This window comes from Lissotriton helveticus, chromosome 7 (genome assembly GCF_964261635.1).
Source record: "Lissotriton helveticus chromosome 7, aLisHel1.1, whole genome shotgun sequence".
Taxonomy (NCBI): Eukaryota; Metazoa; Chordata; class Amphibia; order Caudata; family Salamandridae; genus Lissotriton; species Lissotriton helveticus.
The window spans coordinates 560,968,851-560,985,821 of NC_136068.1; the positions used below are offsets into that span (position 1 = coordinate 560,968,851).

Consider the following 16,971-nt stretch of genomic DNA (forward strand, 5'->3'; position numbering starts at 1 on the left):
CGGTGGTCTGGGCACACAATGTGCACTGTACGTGTACTAGGTTCGCAAAATATGTGAAGCTGGTTTTATACAACCTGAGAAAGTGTATTTTTAAACTTCACCAAGTTCTCGAAATTGGTGAAGTTGAAATAATATAATAGATGCAAAATCCTGTAAAGTCCTTGCTTTATGAGGGCCAGCACAAACTTTCAATCAAAATGTTGCCATTTTGGAGGCAAGATAGCGGACACGGCTGTGTCCGAGTGAGCCAGGCTGTCAGTACTCTCCTACCACCTCCCTACCAGTGACCCCCTGCCTCTACGAGACACCTTTACCCGTTTTGGGAATTGATACAGACGGCATAGTTGGCGGAATGAACTTTGTATAAACAAGAGCTGGGTGAAGGTCGGCATAACGCTGCAAACGAAGTGGCGGTCTGGTGAAGATATTTGACGGCGTTATTTCCTATCTGCCAGCACTGGGGAGGTAAACACAGTCTGAATAAAAGAGACGAGAGAGCACTTACTCTATCCCTGAAATGCTGATATGCTGACTTCTTACGGTTTTTAGAGCAGCCCGTCAGAAAGGCCGAATTCAACACCTACTTGCTGCCGGGAACCGGTGTGTCTGTTTCGGCTCTCCATCGTCTGGCGGCTTCTGCGGAGTAAAGCGTAGTGGAGCGGAACAAACGAAGCGGAAGCACGGAGGCGGTCTTGGGGCAGTTCGGCAGCAAAATCAGGGCAATCTCGTTGGAAAAAAAAGGAGAAACAGAAGAGAGAGGATCCTTCTATCAGGTTGCAGCTGGAGGGTCTCCGCCAAAATCCGGAGCGGAGTTCTGAACCGCCCGCAATGAGACCTAAGAACACAGGCTCCAACACGACATCAAAGGGGGCAACTACAAGGGCAGCGGCTGCTGCAAATACCCCGGCCTCACCTGGTCCTACCTTACAGGCACTACCAGGTCTCAGAAGCATGGACAATAGCGCTAACCCACAGAATGGGAGGAAGGCTGACAAATCTAAGAATGGGGGTAATGGCAGTAATGAGAGTTTGAACATTGCAGCCTCTTCAGTCGGACCCCCCTCGGTGACAGTTGGTCCTAAAGCTTCTACACAAGGCCCAAAGGTAATAATTCCGCCCATTTTCAATAAGAAAAAAAATCCAGTTCGTAAGGGTATGAATGAGCCGGTGACTGCTGCTGACTCATCTAATGTAGTTGTGAGTACACTGACCGGAAATATCCAGCACTCTCTGACCAACGATGTTTCTGATCCTCTGGGGACAGAGCTTTCCCCTAGCAATCTTGAAATAGGTGTAGTGTGTGACGTGCTGAACCCCCTGCCAGACAAAGAAAACGTGAATGATCTGGACTCCTGTGACTCAGGGGGGAAATTTTACTCAATGTCAGACGTCTCGGGGGTATCAGAGGATGAAAGTGCTGATCTAGACTGGGCGGATGACAGAAGCTTAGCCAGCTCTGCTCTTATGGAGGAAGAGGAAAACTTTTTCATCAGGGGGAGACAATATGGTACTAACGGTACAGGAGATCCGTAATACAAGACCAGTACATGTGTTTACCGATGAAGGCTCTCCTCTATTGGACCCTGGGTCAGCAGCACAGGCCCCAGATGCGAATGTGAACATAGAGACTCAAAGGCCTCCTTATGATGAAACTGATAGTAGTATTACTCTCTCCACAATCTATCAGGCCATTATGTCACAACGAGAGGAGACGAAGGCTGAGAGTCTCCATATTCATGGAGCTGTGCGCAAGTTACAGAAGTCAGTCCGTCGCATTGCCAAAACATGCTCTGAACTTTCTGCTAGAGTGGGTGAGGCTGAAGGTAGAATCTCTACAATAGAGGATGATTTTTCTGCATGCAAAGCCGATGTCTCAGCCCTACACTCAGTCTGGGACGATATAAATTGGAAGTTGACTGATATGGAAAACAGGGCGAGGAGAAATAATCTCCGCATACTGGGGGTTCCCGAAGGTTTAGAGGGGAAAGATATCCGTCAATTTGTTATTGATTTGTGTATAGAAGCCTTTCCAGAGCTAAAGGAGTGGAAATGGGAATGGGAGCTCCAGAGGGTTCATAGATTCCCCTTCTAGATTCGGGGGGAGGGGATCGAGGGGAGCCGAGGTTAAACCAAGGGCAATTCTCATCTGCCTTAATAACTTTATACTACGTGAGCAGTTATATGATTTGGTGCGACCTGATCGTAAGCGTAAGGCTAAGGGTTGCACATTTTTTGTTCGCCCTGACCACTGTCAGGCTACGGTCCAATTAAGATGGCATTTGCGCCAACTCATTTAATCTTTTCAAGGAAAAGGGGCACAAGCATTTTTATTAAACCCTGCGAAGCTTAAGGTTATCTCCAGAGACAAAACTTTATTCTTTTCATCGGAGATAAGGGCAAAGGAGTTCTTAGATACTCTTTAAGGAATAGCCCCACCGCTGTTGTTTTTGTCTTTCTGCAAGTCGCTTGTGCCTACTCTCTCTTGGTATGGTTTGATATGATGTGTCTCTCTTTTTTTGCATTTTTTGTTTTTTGATTTCTATTGTCACAGCAGGGGGGAGTTGGGAGGGGGGTAGGGTACTCACTCCTTTCTCGCCATCACATATAGGGACTATTCAGTCCCTCTGCCTCACATGGGTGGGTTTGGGGTGTTTCTGGGGGGGCTGGAGGTTTCCGGGAGGTTGATTCGGGTGGGGGTTGGGAGTGGGTTTTGGGGGCAAGGAGCAGAAGGAACAGAGGTGGGAAACTGAGTCAGGAGAATTTGAGTCAGATTTGGTGTAACAATAAATCTTCAGTTATGATGACACAATTCCTGTATGATGATGGGTACATTTTCTATCTGTTCCTGGAATGTTTGTGGCTGAACAATAGAAAGAAAAGAGGGGTAATGGCACAGATTCTTAAGACTATGGGGGTTGAGCGTCTATGTATTCAAGAGACACATATTGTCTGGAATAACAGGGCCTGGCTGAGAGACCTGGGCTTTGAAATGTTGGCCTGCACACGACAAGGATCTACAACAAGAGGGGTTGCTATTTAAAAAAAAATATGGATGGGGAGAGTGTAAGAGCGCAAAAGCAGATCAGCACGGGCGATGGGTGATTATTGAACTCAAGGTCGATAGCTCTCTAATCACGATTTGTTCCTTATATGGTCCCAATCTGGATGATCCGGATATGCTTAATGACATTAGTATTGAATTTTCTTCTTGGCCATCACCCCTAATACTCTGTGGAGATTTTAATCTGCACCTGCGTGGAGATTTCGACATCCGTAATAATTGTTGTTACGCTGGTAGAAAGAACAAGGTTTTTAGAGCTACTAAGGGCCTCATCAATGAGTTTGGATTGGTGGACGCTTGGTGGCTTAAAAATCCGGAAGTCCCTGGGTATACATTTTTTTCTGCCCCGCATCAAAAACACGTCCGAATGGATTACTTTTTTGCCCCTCTTGAATTATTAACCAATGCCAAAATTGATATCTTCCCTAAAATAATATCGGACCATAACCCAATCATTCTGGAATTAGAACTAGAAACCCTGTTTCGGTCCAATAGGAGACCATGGACTTTTGAGCATCAGTTACTGGTGGATCAGGCTTATATAGAACATATGGTTAAGTGGATACCTGAGTTTTTCAAGTTTAATTCCGGCTCTGCTTCAGTTTGTATATTATGGGATGCGTTTAAAGCTGGAGTCCGTGGAGAGACACTTAGTTTTTCCATCAATAAGCAGCGCAGGATAAGGGCGGAACAAGATAAGGAGTTGACCAAATTGCGTGCCCTAGAGTTTGGTTGATGCAAGTAGATAACACTAATCAAGACCACGAACAGAAGGTTCGAGATCTTGCTATCCAAAAAATGAAAATATACCAATGTTTTGCTGATAAATTAGCTGCTCAAATAGCGGTCCACCGTGCTGATATGTATGAGGTGGGAGAAAATTCTGGACGATTACTAGCCTAAAGGCTAAGGCAGAAGGAAGTGGCCAGGAGAGTAGAAGCAATACAAGATTCACACGGTCTAGTATATACTGATCCGGTAAAAATGTTGGGAATATTTAATGAGTTCTATAGCCATCTTTATTTAAATGAGGATTCCCCAGACACAGCAGAGAAGCTTGCAGAATTCCTGGGGGACCAGGAGTTCCCTAAGCTTTCCATCACCCAGAGAGAAGCTCTAGAGGCCAACTTTACTGTAGAGGAACTTGAGGCAGCAATTTTATCTTTAGCGACAGGTAAAGCATTCGGCCCCAACGGGATTCCGTTGGAATTTTTTCAAACCTTTTTTTCAATCTTGAAGGAACAACTGTTGAAGCTTTGTTTGACCACACAAAGAGGATCACCTCCGATCTCCTGGTGGAAATCAATAATAACTATGTTCTTAAAAAAGGATAAACCTTCCATCACACCATCCTCATATAGGCCAATTTCATTAATCAATGCTGATAGTAAGGTCTATTCTAAAATCTTAGCTACTCGACTCTCTTGATGATTTCTACTCTGGTATCACACTTACAACACGGATTTATACCTGGCCGTGATACGACTGACCATGTGCGATGGGTTATTGCCCTGATGGATTGGGCAGAGGCCACAAAAACTCCTATAGGTGTTACCCTGTTGGATGCCGAGAAGGCATTCGACAGGGTGGCCTGGCCCTATTTATGGGAGGTGTTACGCCTGAAGAGGTACGGGCCTAGAATTCTCCAGGCAATCAGAACGTTATATCAATCTCCCATGGCATCAATACGTTTAGCAGGAAGAGAGTTTAAAACTTTTCCGATTTTACGTGGAACAAGACAAGGCTGTCCTACTTCACCTTTATTATTTGAGTTATATATTGACTTTTTTTTGGCCAAATTAAATGAATCCACATATATTAAACCAGTAAACATATGCAATTTTGAATATAGAGCTCTTGCCTATGCTGACGATATTGTCGTCATAACCACTGACCTACCGTTGGCCCTCTCAACAATTGAAGATCCGGCTGTACAGTTCGGTCTATTCTCTGGGTACAAGCTAAATATAAATAAGACACAGATTCTTTACGTTGGGGGTGATCCCCCGATGGATAGCACAGTTGTATCAGAGGCAACTTAGCTCGGGATTAAAATCACTTCACCAGTCAACAAGATTCCTGAAATTAACATCAATCCAGTCCTAGATAAAGTCAACTTTACCTTAGAGCGTCTTAATCATCTCCACTTATCAATATATGGAAGAGTAAATGTATTAAAAATGTTGGTGCTCCCTAAATTTATTTATTTATTTAGAACCGTCCCATTAGAATTTCCATTAGTTTGCTTTAAAAGGCTGGAAAATATTACCTCTAGATTTTTATGGGTGTACAAACGACATAGGAGGGCCTATAAAAAAATGGTACTCCCTAGAGCCAGTGGGGGTTGGGGTGTACTGTATTTTTTATTCTACTATTGGGCGGCGGTCCTGCAATTTATTTCCCCCTAGTGGTTGGCGAAAAAGCAAGATCATTGCCATGCCAGAACCCGTCAATATATAAATTCGGGATTGGTGAAGAAGTCAATAGCTGTTTTCTGAAAGTTTTAGAACCTAGCTATTATAAAAAAAACAAGTTTAAAATTTTGATAGCAGCCTATTCAATTTAGAGGCGGACTAAGCGGCATCTAGGGTTACCTCATATAAATGGATATACTCCTTTCGAAGCTGCCGGTATTCTGCCTATCATTTTTTGGGATTCAACAACTAGGAAGTGGCGCCAGAAAGGTATTAGCTGTTTAGGGGATTTGTTTCAAGACCTACAATTTCTGTCCTTCACAGAGATACAACTCAAATATGGTTTACCAAAGCAGGATTTTTTTAAATACTTGCAAATTTGCAGCTTCTATGGCACGCTAGGGAAAAATAATTCTCGGTTCAGGAAATTTCCACTAATTAAGGGGATTGGAAAATGAATGTCGATAGTTTTTTTTTTTATTCGAATCTAATACAGATATTGCCAGATGATTTAGAGCAGTGCCAAGATAAATGGAAAATAAATTTAAATGTAGAGACAATTGACCTTAATCACTCTATCACTCTGGCAAATGAAGTTTTGATTTCAGGCAGGATGCGGGCACAATACTATATGGTCTTGTATGATTTATATTACTCTCCTCGGAAAATTTCTAAATGGAGTACAGGAGTTGGAGCCAGCTGTAGTAGATGTGGCTGTTACGCTGCTGATGTGCAGCATATGTTCTTCTCCTGTTCCAAGCTGACAGTCCTTTTAATGTCTATTCAACTGTTTTTGGTAGAATTACTAGGTTTATCAATATGTATTTCAGGGGAGCTGGTGTTATTAGGAATTGAATCTAATGTGCAAACCAGACCTGAAGCAACGGTTGCCTTAATGATCTGGCGCTCTATTTGGCATAGGAGGGGACAGTCTTTAACCAACACATTATTAAGGACTGCCTTGATTTGGTTAACTATATTAAGATTCCATGGCTAAAGTATATTGCATAAAACTTTCGGGGAATCTGCGGCCTTAATATTATTGAGGACCCGGGTGCTGCAGGAGATTTCTCCAAGTAGGAGATGAAAAATAAATGTATGATGTATAGAGCCCAAAAGCACTTGTCCACTAATGGCCACTTGACTACTCTTAACCTCTACAGTAAGTACACCGAATGTGAAGGTTTCCAATTATACTTGAGTCAGGTAACTAGACCAGTCCACAGGTTTGTCCTTACGAGACTTAGGTTTGGATTGGCTCACCATCTGGTGGCTTTTCCGCATAAAAAAAATACCCTGTTGGCCCCTGTCCATGTGATGGACACTCCAAACAAAGTATGTTGCACTTTATGTTGATCTGTACTCTCTACAAGAACTTTAGGGTGGCCTATTTGAAACCTATGTTTACTAAATATGGTAGCTATAATGTTGAAGAGGCCATGAAGCTGATTTTTAATGCAAATTCTTCTGACATATGTTTTTTTACTGCGACTTTTTTATGTAAATCTATCCATCTTAGGAAAAGCATGATATTTTAAATTTTGTAAGTGGTTGTAATCTGCATATTGTTAATCTAATATATGTTGCCTGTATGCTTTTATGGTCATTATATTATATGAACCGAATAAAGCTTCATGAAATGAAATTAACTGTTGCCTTTCTTTTTATGTGTATGGCTGTCCTGCGTGCCTGTATCACTAAGGATTGGATCTTCTCAGATCCTCTGTTCTTTTCCTCATGGAGGGCTCAGCTTTTATCTATGTATAACATTGAGGCTGCAATCTTCAAAACTAAGAATATCCGAAAGAGGACAAGAGGGTTAAAAATATGGGCCCCATAACAGAATGGATTTAATGGATTGCAGATTATTTTTTTTTCCTTCTTTTTTTCTGCTCTCTTGTCCCAGACTTATTTTGTTGTTGATTTTGCTAAACTCTAACTATATCCCTTTAGTATTAAGCTTTGTGTATTGTGTAATTCCCTTTTTGTGTCTTTGTTGTTTAAACTGTTTTCTTGTTGCCAGGTGTTTATTATTTCTTTATCACTTCTGTTCCTTGCATAAAAAATAAAACCAATAAAAAATATATATAGATATATATATATATTTTTTGCCATTTTGTCTATACTGTACTGATTTTATTTTAGACTCTATGCAGGCCAAGGTATCTTAGACAGAAATTAAAGCTTGTCTCTCTGTGGACAAGTGAAGTATTCTCCTGATCCTTCCATGTGAGTATTCTGTGATACAGAAACTCTTTTAAAGTCAATATATCAGCACACCTCCAAGCTATACTCAGAATACACAATACACAGGCTAACTGTGAAAGTCTTCTTCCTTCTATGTGTCATTGTGTGTCACATTCCTGCAAGCTGCGGTCGTTGTGTCATCCGATGACTACATTTTTATTGCATTGTTTAGTTTGATTCTATTTTGTATTTGTTAGTGGATCTCATGAGAAGCCTACTTGGGCCAACTGGTTTTGCATGTAATTCTCACTACTATATGGCATGTTTGTTGGGCAAGCCAGAAGGCAGCACTTTACCCTGTAATTTGCTTTGTGTATTTATATATATATTTAGATAGGGTTCCTTGGGCATAAAAGTCATATATCTCCATTATTCTGTCTTCCAGGACGACTCCACTCTCCAGAAATGTGGGGATCTGTGCAGTGGCCTCATCTTTCACAAACTTCTTTTGATCAAATGATGTCAGTATGAAAGTGACATCACACTTCGTTTAACTGATTGGTAGCTTTACAGGAAGTGACATAAAAAGCCTTTGGTGTCCCACTGAGGAAGGATTATGTTTTCACAATCCACAAGTTGTATTCAGCCAAACGAAACTGTCAAGAATAAAGACTCTCATATTCATCTGAAAGTGACCGCCGTGCGGTACATGATCTCTAGATCTTTGCATTGTCCTCATAGTTTTGATCACTCAGGCAATGTGAGTAAAATAGTTTTACAAACTATATACAGAAGATTGAAGGAAGGGAGTATCTTGTAATACCTTTCAATGGTGTATTGCTCTTTGCAGTGTTAAATCTCACATTTTCTATCTTATGCTGATGCTGTAACTGTAATCATTATATATATGTGATAGCCCAATTTTTCATCCTATATATGAGTAGATACCTAAGGTTAGAAGGCTTCACTTGATGGGCCAAGGTTTACCAAGGAATCAGCGCCTTGGCTTCTGTTCTTCAGTGATTGTCTTGCCAGCTCCTCAAGAGAAGTATTTAAGGTTTTATCAATAGATTTCTCATAAGTGATTTACAACAAGAGACTGAGGCAAGATTATATTGCATCTATTGCTACAGTGGATTGCAGTTAAAATCCGAATACAGTGGTGCGCAAGTCTGGAAGACCAGTCATCTTAATCTTCCTCACAGGAAAGACTCCATGATGATTACCAAACACAAATGACTCAGCACCGAATACTTCTTACTTTTTAGTGGCTCATGATGCATAAATATTCAATCCATTGCAGGATGAGACCCTTAATGGTCCAGTAAATAATGTAGCTCACGCAAAGCGTCTCATGCCGCTACTAAAAAAGTTCCTACTGTGATTCCAGTCCCATGGTGTTCTGCATTTTTTTTCATTGGGAAGATCATTTCAGGTACCGCAACACACAGGTAGAATATCAACACAAGCCCTGAAGAAGTCTAGGGCGGGACGAAACGCTTTGGCTACGGCAAATAAAAGAACACGCTTTGAAAAAGAGAAGATCATGAATAAAGAAATCTACTTTTAGAGAAAAACCGCCATTGAGTCTGTGTATTAGGTGACTCGATTGCAATTTACTCTATAACTTTGCCTAACTGTTTTTGCATATTAGTAGAAACTATAACATTACTCATTAGGCTGTTAAGAACACTTCTTTGAGTTGACAGCTGTAGGGCATCTGTAAGCGTGCGTTCGTCTGGTGATAAACGTAAGATAGGAGAAATATTAAAAAAGTCTGTTGGTATGAAATGCCGATGCCAACTGTATACCGTGGCCCTCATTTACTAAAGATTGCACATGAGATTGTGCGACACAACACAATTTAGCACTGCACATACAGAACTTAAATAAGGTTATTAAGCTGATGCTATATTTTCCATTGCAACAGCAGCTGAGCAAAACGAGGGTCACCCTGTTATGTTGCCTTTCATAGTTTACATCCAGTTGTGTCTTATTTTACTCTTTGAAGTGCTCTGGCACCCTATATGGGTTTACAATCGTGCTATATGAATATAATTACATTCACACTTGCATTACTAGCAGTCATTTATGGCCATTTGTGATTTAATGAATTTCTAAACTGAAGGAAACCATGGTGAAACTGTGTGGCATATTTATGGGAAATGTGGCGCTGGGCTGCCCAGCAAGTTATCTTACACGTAGCCCTGCATCACAGGGAAAGGGCAGGAATGCACCCTATTTATCCAATACGGTGCATTCCTGTCCTATGCCCCCCGTGTTAGCGTCGTTTCGGCAGCCTCCCCCCAATGCAGGCACTCTTGCACATGGTGCAAAGGTGCCGCCATTCCATGTAGGATTGTTTTTGTGCAAGAAGGGGTACCTTCCTGCACCAAAACTATCTTGAGAGGCGCTTTCCCCTTTCTATGTGTGCTTCAGAATGCACTACACGTGGAAAGAAGAAAAAACGAGAAAGCGTAAGATTTTGACGCATTCCCGGGACCACCCACCGCAATGCCCAAGGAATGCCACCCTTACGCAGAGTAAGGCAAAACAGTGATTTGCGCTGCATTGCTTTACTCCATATTTGTGAAGGCATTCGGAGCCACGGTAAGTGGCTTTGCGTGTCTTCATAAATATGACTGAGATATTTGCATTGTGCATGTATCAGTTTGTGGGGTGCAAGCATCGCGCAAGCCCTCATAAATATGCCCCTGTGTGTTCCTGCAACAGCAGATGTAAGTTACACTTCATGTTCATTTGTCATATTTGTTATGAATTTCAAAATGTGCCCTCAAAATCCATTTTAATGATGACTACTTGCAGTAGCTTGTGTTGATTCTAACAGCTGCGGCCCATGCAAGTAAGAGCGGTGGGCCAGTGGGGCCTTGTAGGAGGGGATTTCAAAAGTAAAATTAATTATTTGTATTTCAAGGTGATGTGATTAGGGTTCATCTCACAGTGCTATCTTGTCCACACATTCTCACTGACTGACTTGGTCAAAAATAACATTTAGTGAATATTATATTTTCACCTGTCGGTCGGCGTAAAATTGTGTTTTGCACATTTTGTGTAAAGTCATTTTTTGCACTCTGTGGTAAGTGCACATTAGTGCAAAATTTCACTGCACATGTCTGATTCTGTGCAATTTAACCCAGTTATTAATTTTGCCTCTGCAACTTTTCTTTGCTGAGTATCAAAAAAGAAAAGCTAACACTATTCATGGTATCAGGGAATGTATTTATTTAAGTTTATCAGCCCATTTTTAAAGTAAATGTTATGGTATGTATTGGATTGGATTCTACTTTGTAACATTGAACTGAACGATTTATAGCCGTTTGGGAGCAGAATGTTTCTATTAAAAAAGCATGAATATAACGATGATATTGTGGCACGAGGCGAAAAATGCACATATTTTTTACTTTTGTTCAAAGTAAAATGAGTGTGAACAAATGCACGTGTGGCTTGAAAAAAATACACTCTTAATGCACTAGATCTGATCTGCCCACGTATGACCACAGTGGCAATGGGAAACAAGGTTGTAGAAAAATGCCAGAATCAGAATGGTGACATACCTGCCTTCAAGAAAACAAGCAGTGACAAAACCAGTAGGTCTAGCGCTGTCCACCTGCCTTTTGGCAATAGTTGAATTGCTATGTCATGTTTTTTTGCAAAATGTTACTGTTTGGGAAGCTGCTGGGCCCTCATCAATCTTACCAAAAACAATGGCTAAAGGCAAAAATGAGGCTTTTGTATCAAAAAAACACACACCGACATAATACACCCTGTCACTGAAGGGAACTACTTTGGGTGTTGATGTGCTCCTTGTGAATGGGCAGCAAGCCGTAACTCATAGCAAAGCCAGCTAAATAACTGAAGTTGGCTGACACACTGAACCTTGATGCATACTGAAGTGGATGGAAGAAATATCTGAATGACAGAACCACAGACTAATGGGCAAAGTCCGGTTGAAACCCCTGTAGGTAACTATGTTATACACACAATTTTAGTAGAATCAAAAGGTCTTGGCCATCATAGACTTAAACAAAGCCAATCGGTCTGACATTGGCTGCCAGCCTCTTGCCTTTGTGAAAAAATGAGAGAAAGAAACAAATAAATAAACAAAGTAAGAAAGAAGAGGAAGGCTAGTAGGAAAGAAAAAAGGAAAGAGAACGAAAGAAAGAAAGAAAGAAAATGAAAGAAAGTAGATGAAAAAAATAGAAGAGGAAAGCGGCACATATAAAAAGAAAGAATGAAAAAGGAAAGAAAGGAAGATCAAAGGAAAGGAAGAAAGAAGAATAAAGGAAAGAAAGTAGGAGGTAGGAAGTAAAGAAAGGAAGGAAGGAAGGATTGAAAGGGGGAAGAAAAAAGAAAAGAGAAAAGAATTAAAGAAAGGAGAAGGAAACAAGGATGAAAGAAAAGAAAAAGGAAGGAAGAAAAAGGAGAGAAGGAAACAAAGAAGCAAAGCCGGGAACAGGAATGAAAGATGAAGAACAGTAAGAAGAAAAGAATGAATGAAAGGAAAGATGGAAAGAATGAAAGAAGCAATGAAAGAAAGAAAGAAAGAAAGAAAGAAAGAAAGAAAGAAAGAAAGAAAGAAAGAAAGAAAGAAAAAGTAAATAAAGAGGAACAAAAAAAGAAGGAAAAGAACAAGAAAAAGAAAGAAAGACAGAAAGAATGAATGACAGGCAGACAGGGGTGCCAAGATAGAGCATCTTCATGAGCTTATATTCAGAGTTCATATGAGCTCCTGGTATGATATGAAAAAGCAGCAGTCAAATAAATAGACAAAAGACATTTCAATGGGAATTTACAACAACATTAGAAGGAGCCAGGAACTGATAAAGCTGGAAGGTGGCCTGTGCTCTCATCTGGTAGCTCTGCAAACAAAGGCAATACTAAAGTAATGATGAAGTAAAAATAAAAACATTGGCACTCGCACTACCTTGTGCTCCTTGTGAATGAACCAATGGGGTAAATGGGGTAAAGACGAAGTGGGAAGAGGGGGAGATTGAGAGACAAAGAGAAAGGGTTCTAGACTCTCATGAGCGAATGATGAGTGCTATCAAGAGCAGCCACTGATGACACAGAAAGCAGGCGCCTTAATCCCAGGAAATTCACACATTTCCTGTTTCATTGAAGCTTAATACCGACCACAGACTGAGGAAGGGAAGAGGAAGTGACATGGAATAAAAAATTTGCTATCAAATGGCATAGGCTGCGACTAGTGGGCACCTACCAGGCTGAATGAACCCTGAATGAAAGTTACAGCACTAATTGCGACTGGCGGGCACCAACCAGGCCGAATGAACTCTGAATGAAACGTATGGCACTGATTGCGACTAGCGGGCATCTATCAGGCTGAATGAACTCTGAATGAAACTTATGGCACTGATTGCGACTAGCGGGCACCTACCAGGCTGAATGCACTCTGAATGAAACTTATGGTACTGATTGCGACTAGCAGGCACCTACCAGGCCGAATGAACCCAGAATGAAACTTATGGCACTGATTACGACTAGCGGGCATATATCAGGCCGAATGAACTCTGAATGAAACTTATGGCATTGATTGCGACTAGCGGGCATCTATCAGGCCGAATGAACTCTGAATGAAACTTATGGCATTGATTGAGACTAGCGGGCATCTATCAGGCCGAATGAACTCTGAATGAAACTTATGGCATTGATTGCGACTAGCGGGCATCTATCAGGCCGAATGAACTCTGAATGAAACTTATGGCAATGATTTCGACTAGCGGGCACCTATTGGGCCAAATGAACTCTGAATGAAACTTATGGCACTGATTGCATCTAGCAGGCATCTACCAAGCTGCATGAACTATGAATGAAACTTATGGCACTGATTGCGACTAGCGGGCATCTATCAGGCCATATGAAGGCCAAAGAAATCTTACAACATTAACTGTGACTAACTAACGGGCACCTGATACTTACAGCAATGAGTGTGACTAAGGGCGCATGCCAGGCTGAATGAACTTTGAACGAAACTTACAGCTATGACTACAACTAGCAGTGACATACCAGGCCGAATGATCTCTAAATGAAGCGTACATTGCACGGTACATGGTGAGTTCGCACCCACACTTAATAGCATTATTAATTAGCTTTATGGCACTTGGTCCACATTTGCTAGGCTAGTACCCCGGTTTCTGGCATCCTCAGGTTTTACACATTGTGCTTGTTTGCTTATAACTCTAAGCACTTCCAGCAGTGCTTTTCATTGCATTCACAGACTAATAATTGTCAGGTATGCTATCTTCCTTGTAAACTAAGGGGCTCGGTACCATTATATTTTGTGTATAAGTCTGATACCATTACAATAAATCATATTTACAATAAAATAATGTAATATTCTTTTTCCTAAATAATCACCTTGAAAACCCACACATCTAGCCATACATGGCATAGTGGTAGCGTTAGTATGACCTTTAGTGATAGCAATGGCACAAATAGTTGTATTTCAAGGTGTACCAGTAATAATATCACTGCTATCACTATTGTTAGCAGCTCAAGAACTAGTAGCAGCAATAAGATTACTTTCAGAAGTACTGCTACTAATGGTATTGTCTATTGAATAAAGTACCCCCGCCATACTTTATAAACATCTTGCAAGTCATAGAGGAGTTCAATGACCATAAAGAGGAAGGAGGCTGAAGATCGAATTCCTTTATAAGGTCATGAAATTCCAAGATGACTTGCAATTTCCTTATAATGTACACAGAGGGGGAACTTTGGGGCATATTAACAAGCAATAGCGATAATTATCGCTATTGCTTGGTTAGAGACAAAAATTTACCGCTGATCTGCGGCGATTTTTATCGCAGATAAACCTTGGTATTACCAAGGTTTATCGCAAATGCGATAAAAAACGGCCGCAATGCATGAATATCGCTGAAAAGTCAGCAATATTCATGCATTACCGAGCTAATGCTCTTAGCCATGTTATCCACCTCCCATTGGATAACATGGCTAAGAACTGCTCAGGGCAGGTGTTAGCTTTTGGAGATATTCGCGCTTAGCGCGAATATCTCCAAAAGTTGGTAATAGGAGATAGCGATGTTAGCGACTGTTTCCAGTCGCTAACATCTTGGCACGCCCACTTTGCATGTCATTAGTGATAAATATCACTGACATGCAAAGTGGGGCCCAAGATGGTCGCTATCTCCTACTAGCTGTCGCTAACTGATGTTAGCGACAGCTAGGTAATAGGGAGATAATTTTATCTCCGCTTTCTTGGTTTTTAAAGCCAAAAAAGCGGAGATAAACCCCCTTGATAATATGCCCCTCTATTCCTTATAATACAGGGTCATACTCACCTTTGCCACACACCACTTAATTCCTTGGAGTGTTGCTCTTTCATGTGAAAAAGATCGCATGTTTGCATACATAAAGAAGAAAAGTAAACTCTCTAGTGCAATATTAAGCCCACCAAAAAAGCTGTTCAATATGTGTTGCAAAAACATTTTAGAATCAGTTTAATACGCCAGATTTAAAAAGAAAACGCTGTACCTAGGAATGTTAAAAACATGCACAGAGATGAGATGATATCTTTTCTTTAAATACCTAAAGTGTGCAAAAAATATATAAGCATGTCTTTTAAACTACAGCTTTAATTATGCTCCACGTCCTGCCTTTCACATTCACTGCTGGCTCTGGCACCAGACATTGTGGTGTCAGAACTCAACTGTAATACGTTACTACAATTGAGCAAATAAGTCGTTTCTTTATTACAGGCGACTAAGTCCATCACCAGTCACTTGTAATCAGGACATTTGAGATGTGTTTTTATACACGGATTGCAGTATCCCATTTACTACAGATTCTTCTAATGATATAACTCTTAGAGTAACATTTCATAGTAATATAATAGATATTTATTGTGATAGCTTTAAAATTGGAGGCAACAGAATGCTCATCCCAGAATGTGTGTTTGTCACATCCTTATAGTAACAGGACCACACATTACATGCTCTAGTAGAGTTTCAAGTAAGAGAGTCAGACTCTGACACTAGCCGAAGTACACATTCTGGAGTATTATACAAAATATGATATTAATATGGCAATAATCTGATATGCTGGAAATACGGAATCTGAGTGTTCTTTACAACGCTTGGCCATTTTATGACCCACACATTTCGTCCATTGTGAAATCTGGCAATTTCCCTTTATATGCTTTATCAAAAAGCTGCCCTTTCCAAGTACTGAATACTACCGATTAGTACTACAGGCAGTAGTGATATCAAATATACATTAGAGCATGGCAGTATACATAGGCCTCCAGAAAATATCAATTCAGAGGCTACAACAATCACAAAACAGAGCTATGTGCACTGCATGAGTCAGAAGAAAAGAGATATAATTTCCCTGTAAGACCTCAGCAGCCCTGACTGTGCATGCATCTCCAAATTCAACACAAAAATCTGCCTGGACGGGGAAGGAATCCTCGGGAATGCTGTAAAATACACATGAGATCTGTATCACTTCACCGACTTCTGAATCCCCACGCTCCTGTGCTGACCAATGCTTGAAATGTAGGTTCTCTATGTCCCATTGTACCTGTTTGCTACTCACACGTGCTATTCTTCAATTAAAAGCATTGGAGCAGCGCGGAAGAGAGCCGGAACCTTCTCTCTCAAATTACAGAAGTGCAGAACTCAGTGATACATAACAACATTTATCAACCGGAAAGTCAGGACATTTTGAAAAAAAGCAGGGAACATTTTTTCCCTATTGACTTACATTGAATCAAAAACAATTTGAGGCAGGAGACAGCGTAACTAAAGACATTATTGGCTTAACAAATTGGGAGTCTCCCGCCTGCACCGGGTCTGTTGGCATGTTTGCACTGGTGTTGACGGAAGAGCCATGGTGCTGTGCGTTAGCAGTGCGTCACTCACCCAGGATGAGCAGCAGGCCCGCAGTGCCGCAGTTCAGGGGTCCCATGCCGTGGGTCCCGGAAGTGCCGCTGCTACCGTGTTCTCATTGGAAGGATCTCGGAGGTAGACAGGAATCACCCCTCAGCAGGATGGACGAATGGTAGCGCTCTAGTGCTGGCACCAGGTACAAGTGAGCTGCTGGCTGCTTCCAGATTCTGGGAGGTGAGCGCATCTCTCCAGCTGGTTTTTCCTGCCATACCGCCTCCTTCTCCTCCTTCCATCATTGTCTTTCCACATCTCACCCAGCCTCTCCCTCGTGCTCATGGTGTTTGGCAACAAGCGCATGAGTCATGGGCAAGAAGGCACAGACAGTGACATAGCATCACATTTCGACATTTTACAGTTATAT

At 41.3% G+C, this 16,971-nt stretch overlaps 1 protein-coding gene across 1 annotated transcript in view; it reads right to left on the reverse strand.

Annotated features, from left to right (window-relative positions):
- LOC144768742 (serine protease 27-like) overlaps positions 1-16,753 on the reverse strand; it is a 100,273-nt gene extending 83,520 nt beyond the window's left edge. The window contains exon 1 of the mRNA XM_078652628.1: positions 16,584-16,753. Within this exon, the coding sequence (XP_078508754.1) occupies positions 16,584-16,629 (46 nt within the window). The 5' untranslated portion in view covers positions 16,630-16,753. The remainder of the gene's footprint in view (positions 1-16,583) is intronic.
- Positions 16,754-16,971: the final 218 nt, after the last annotated feature.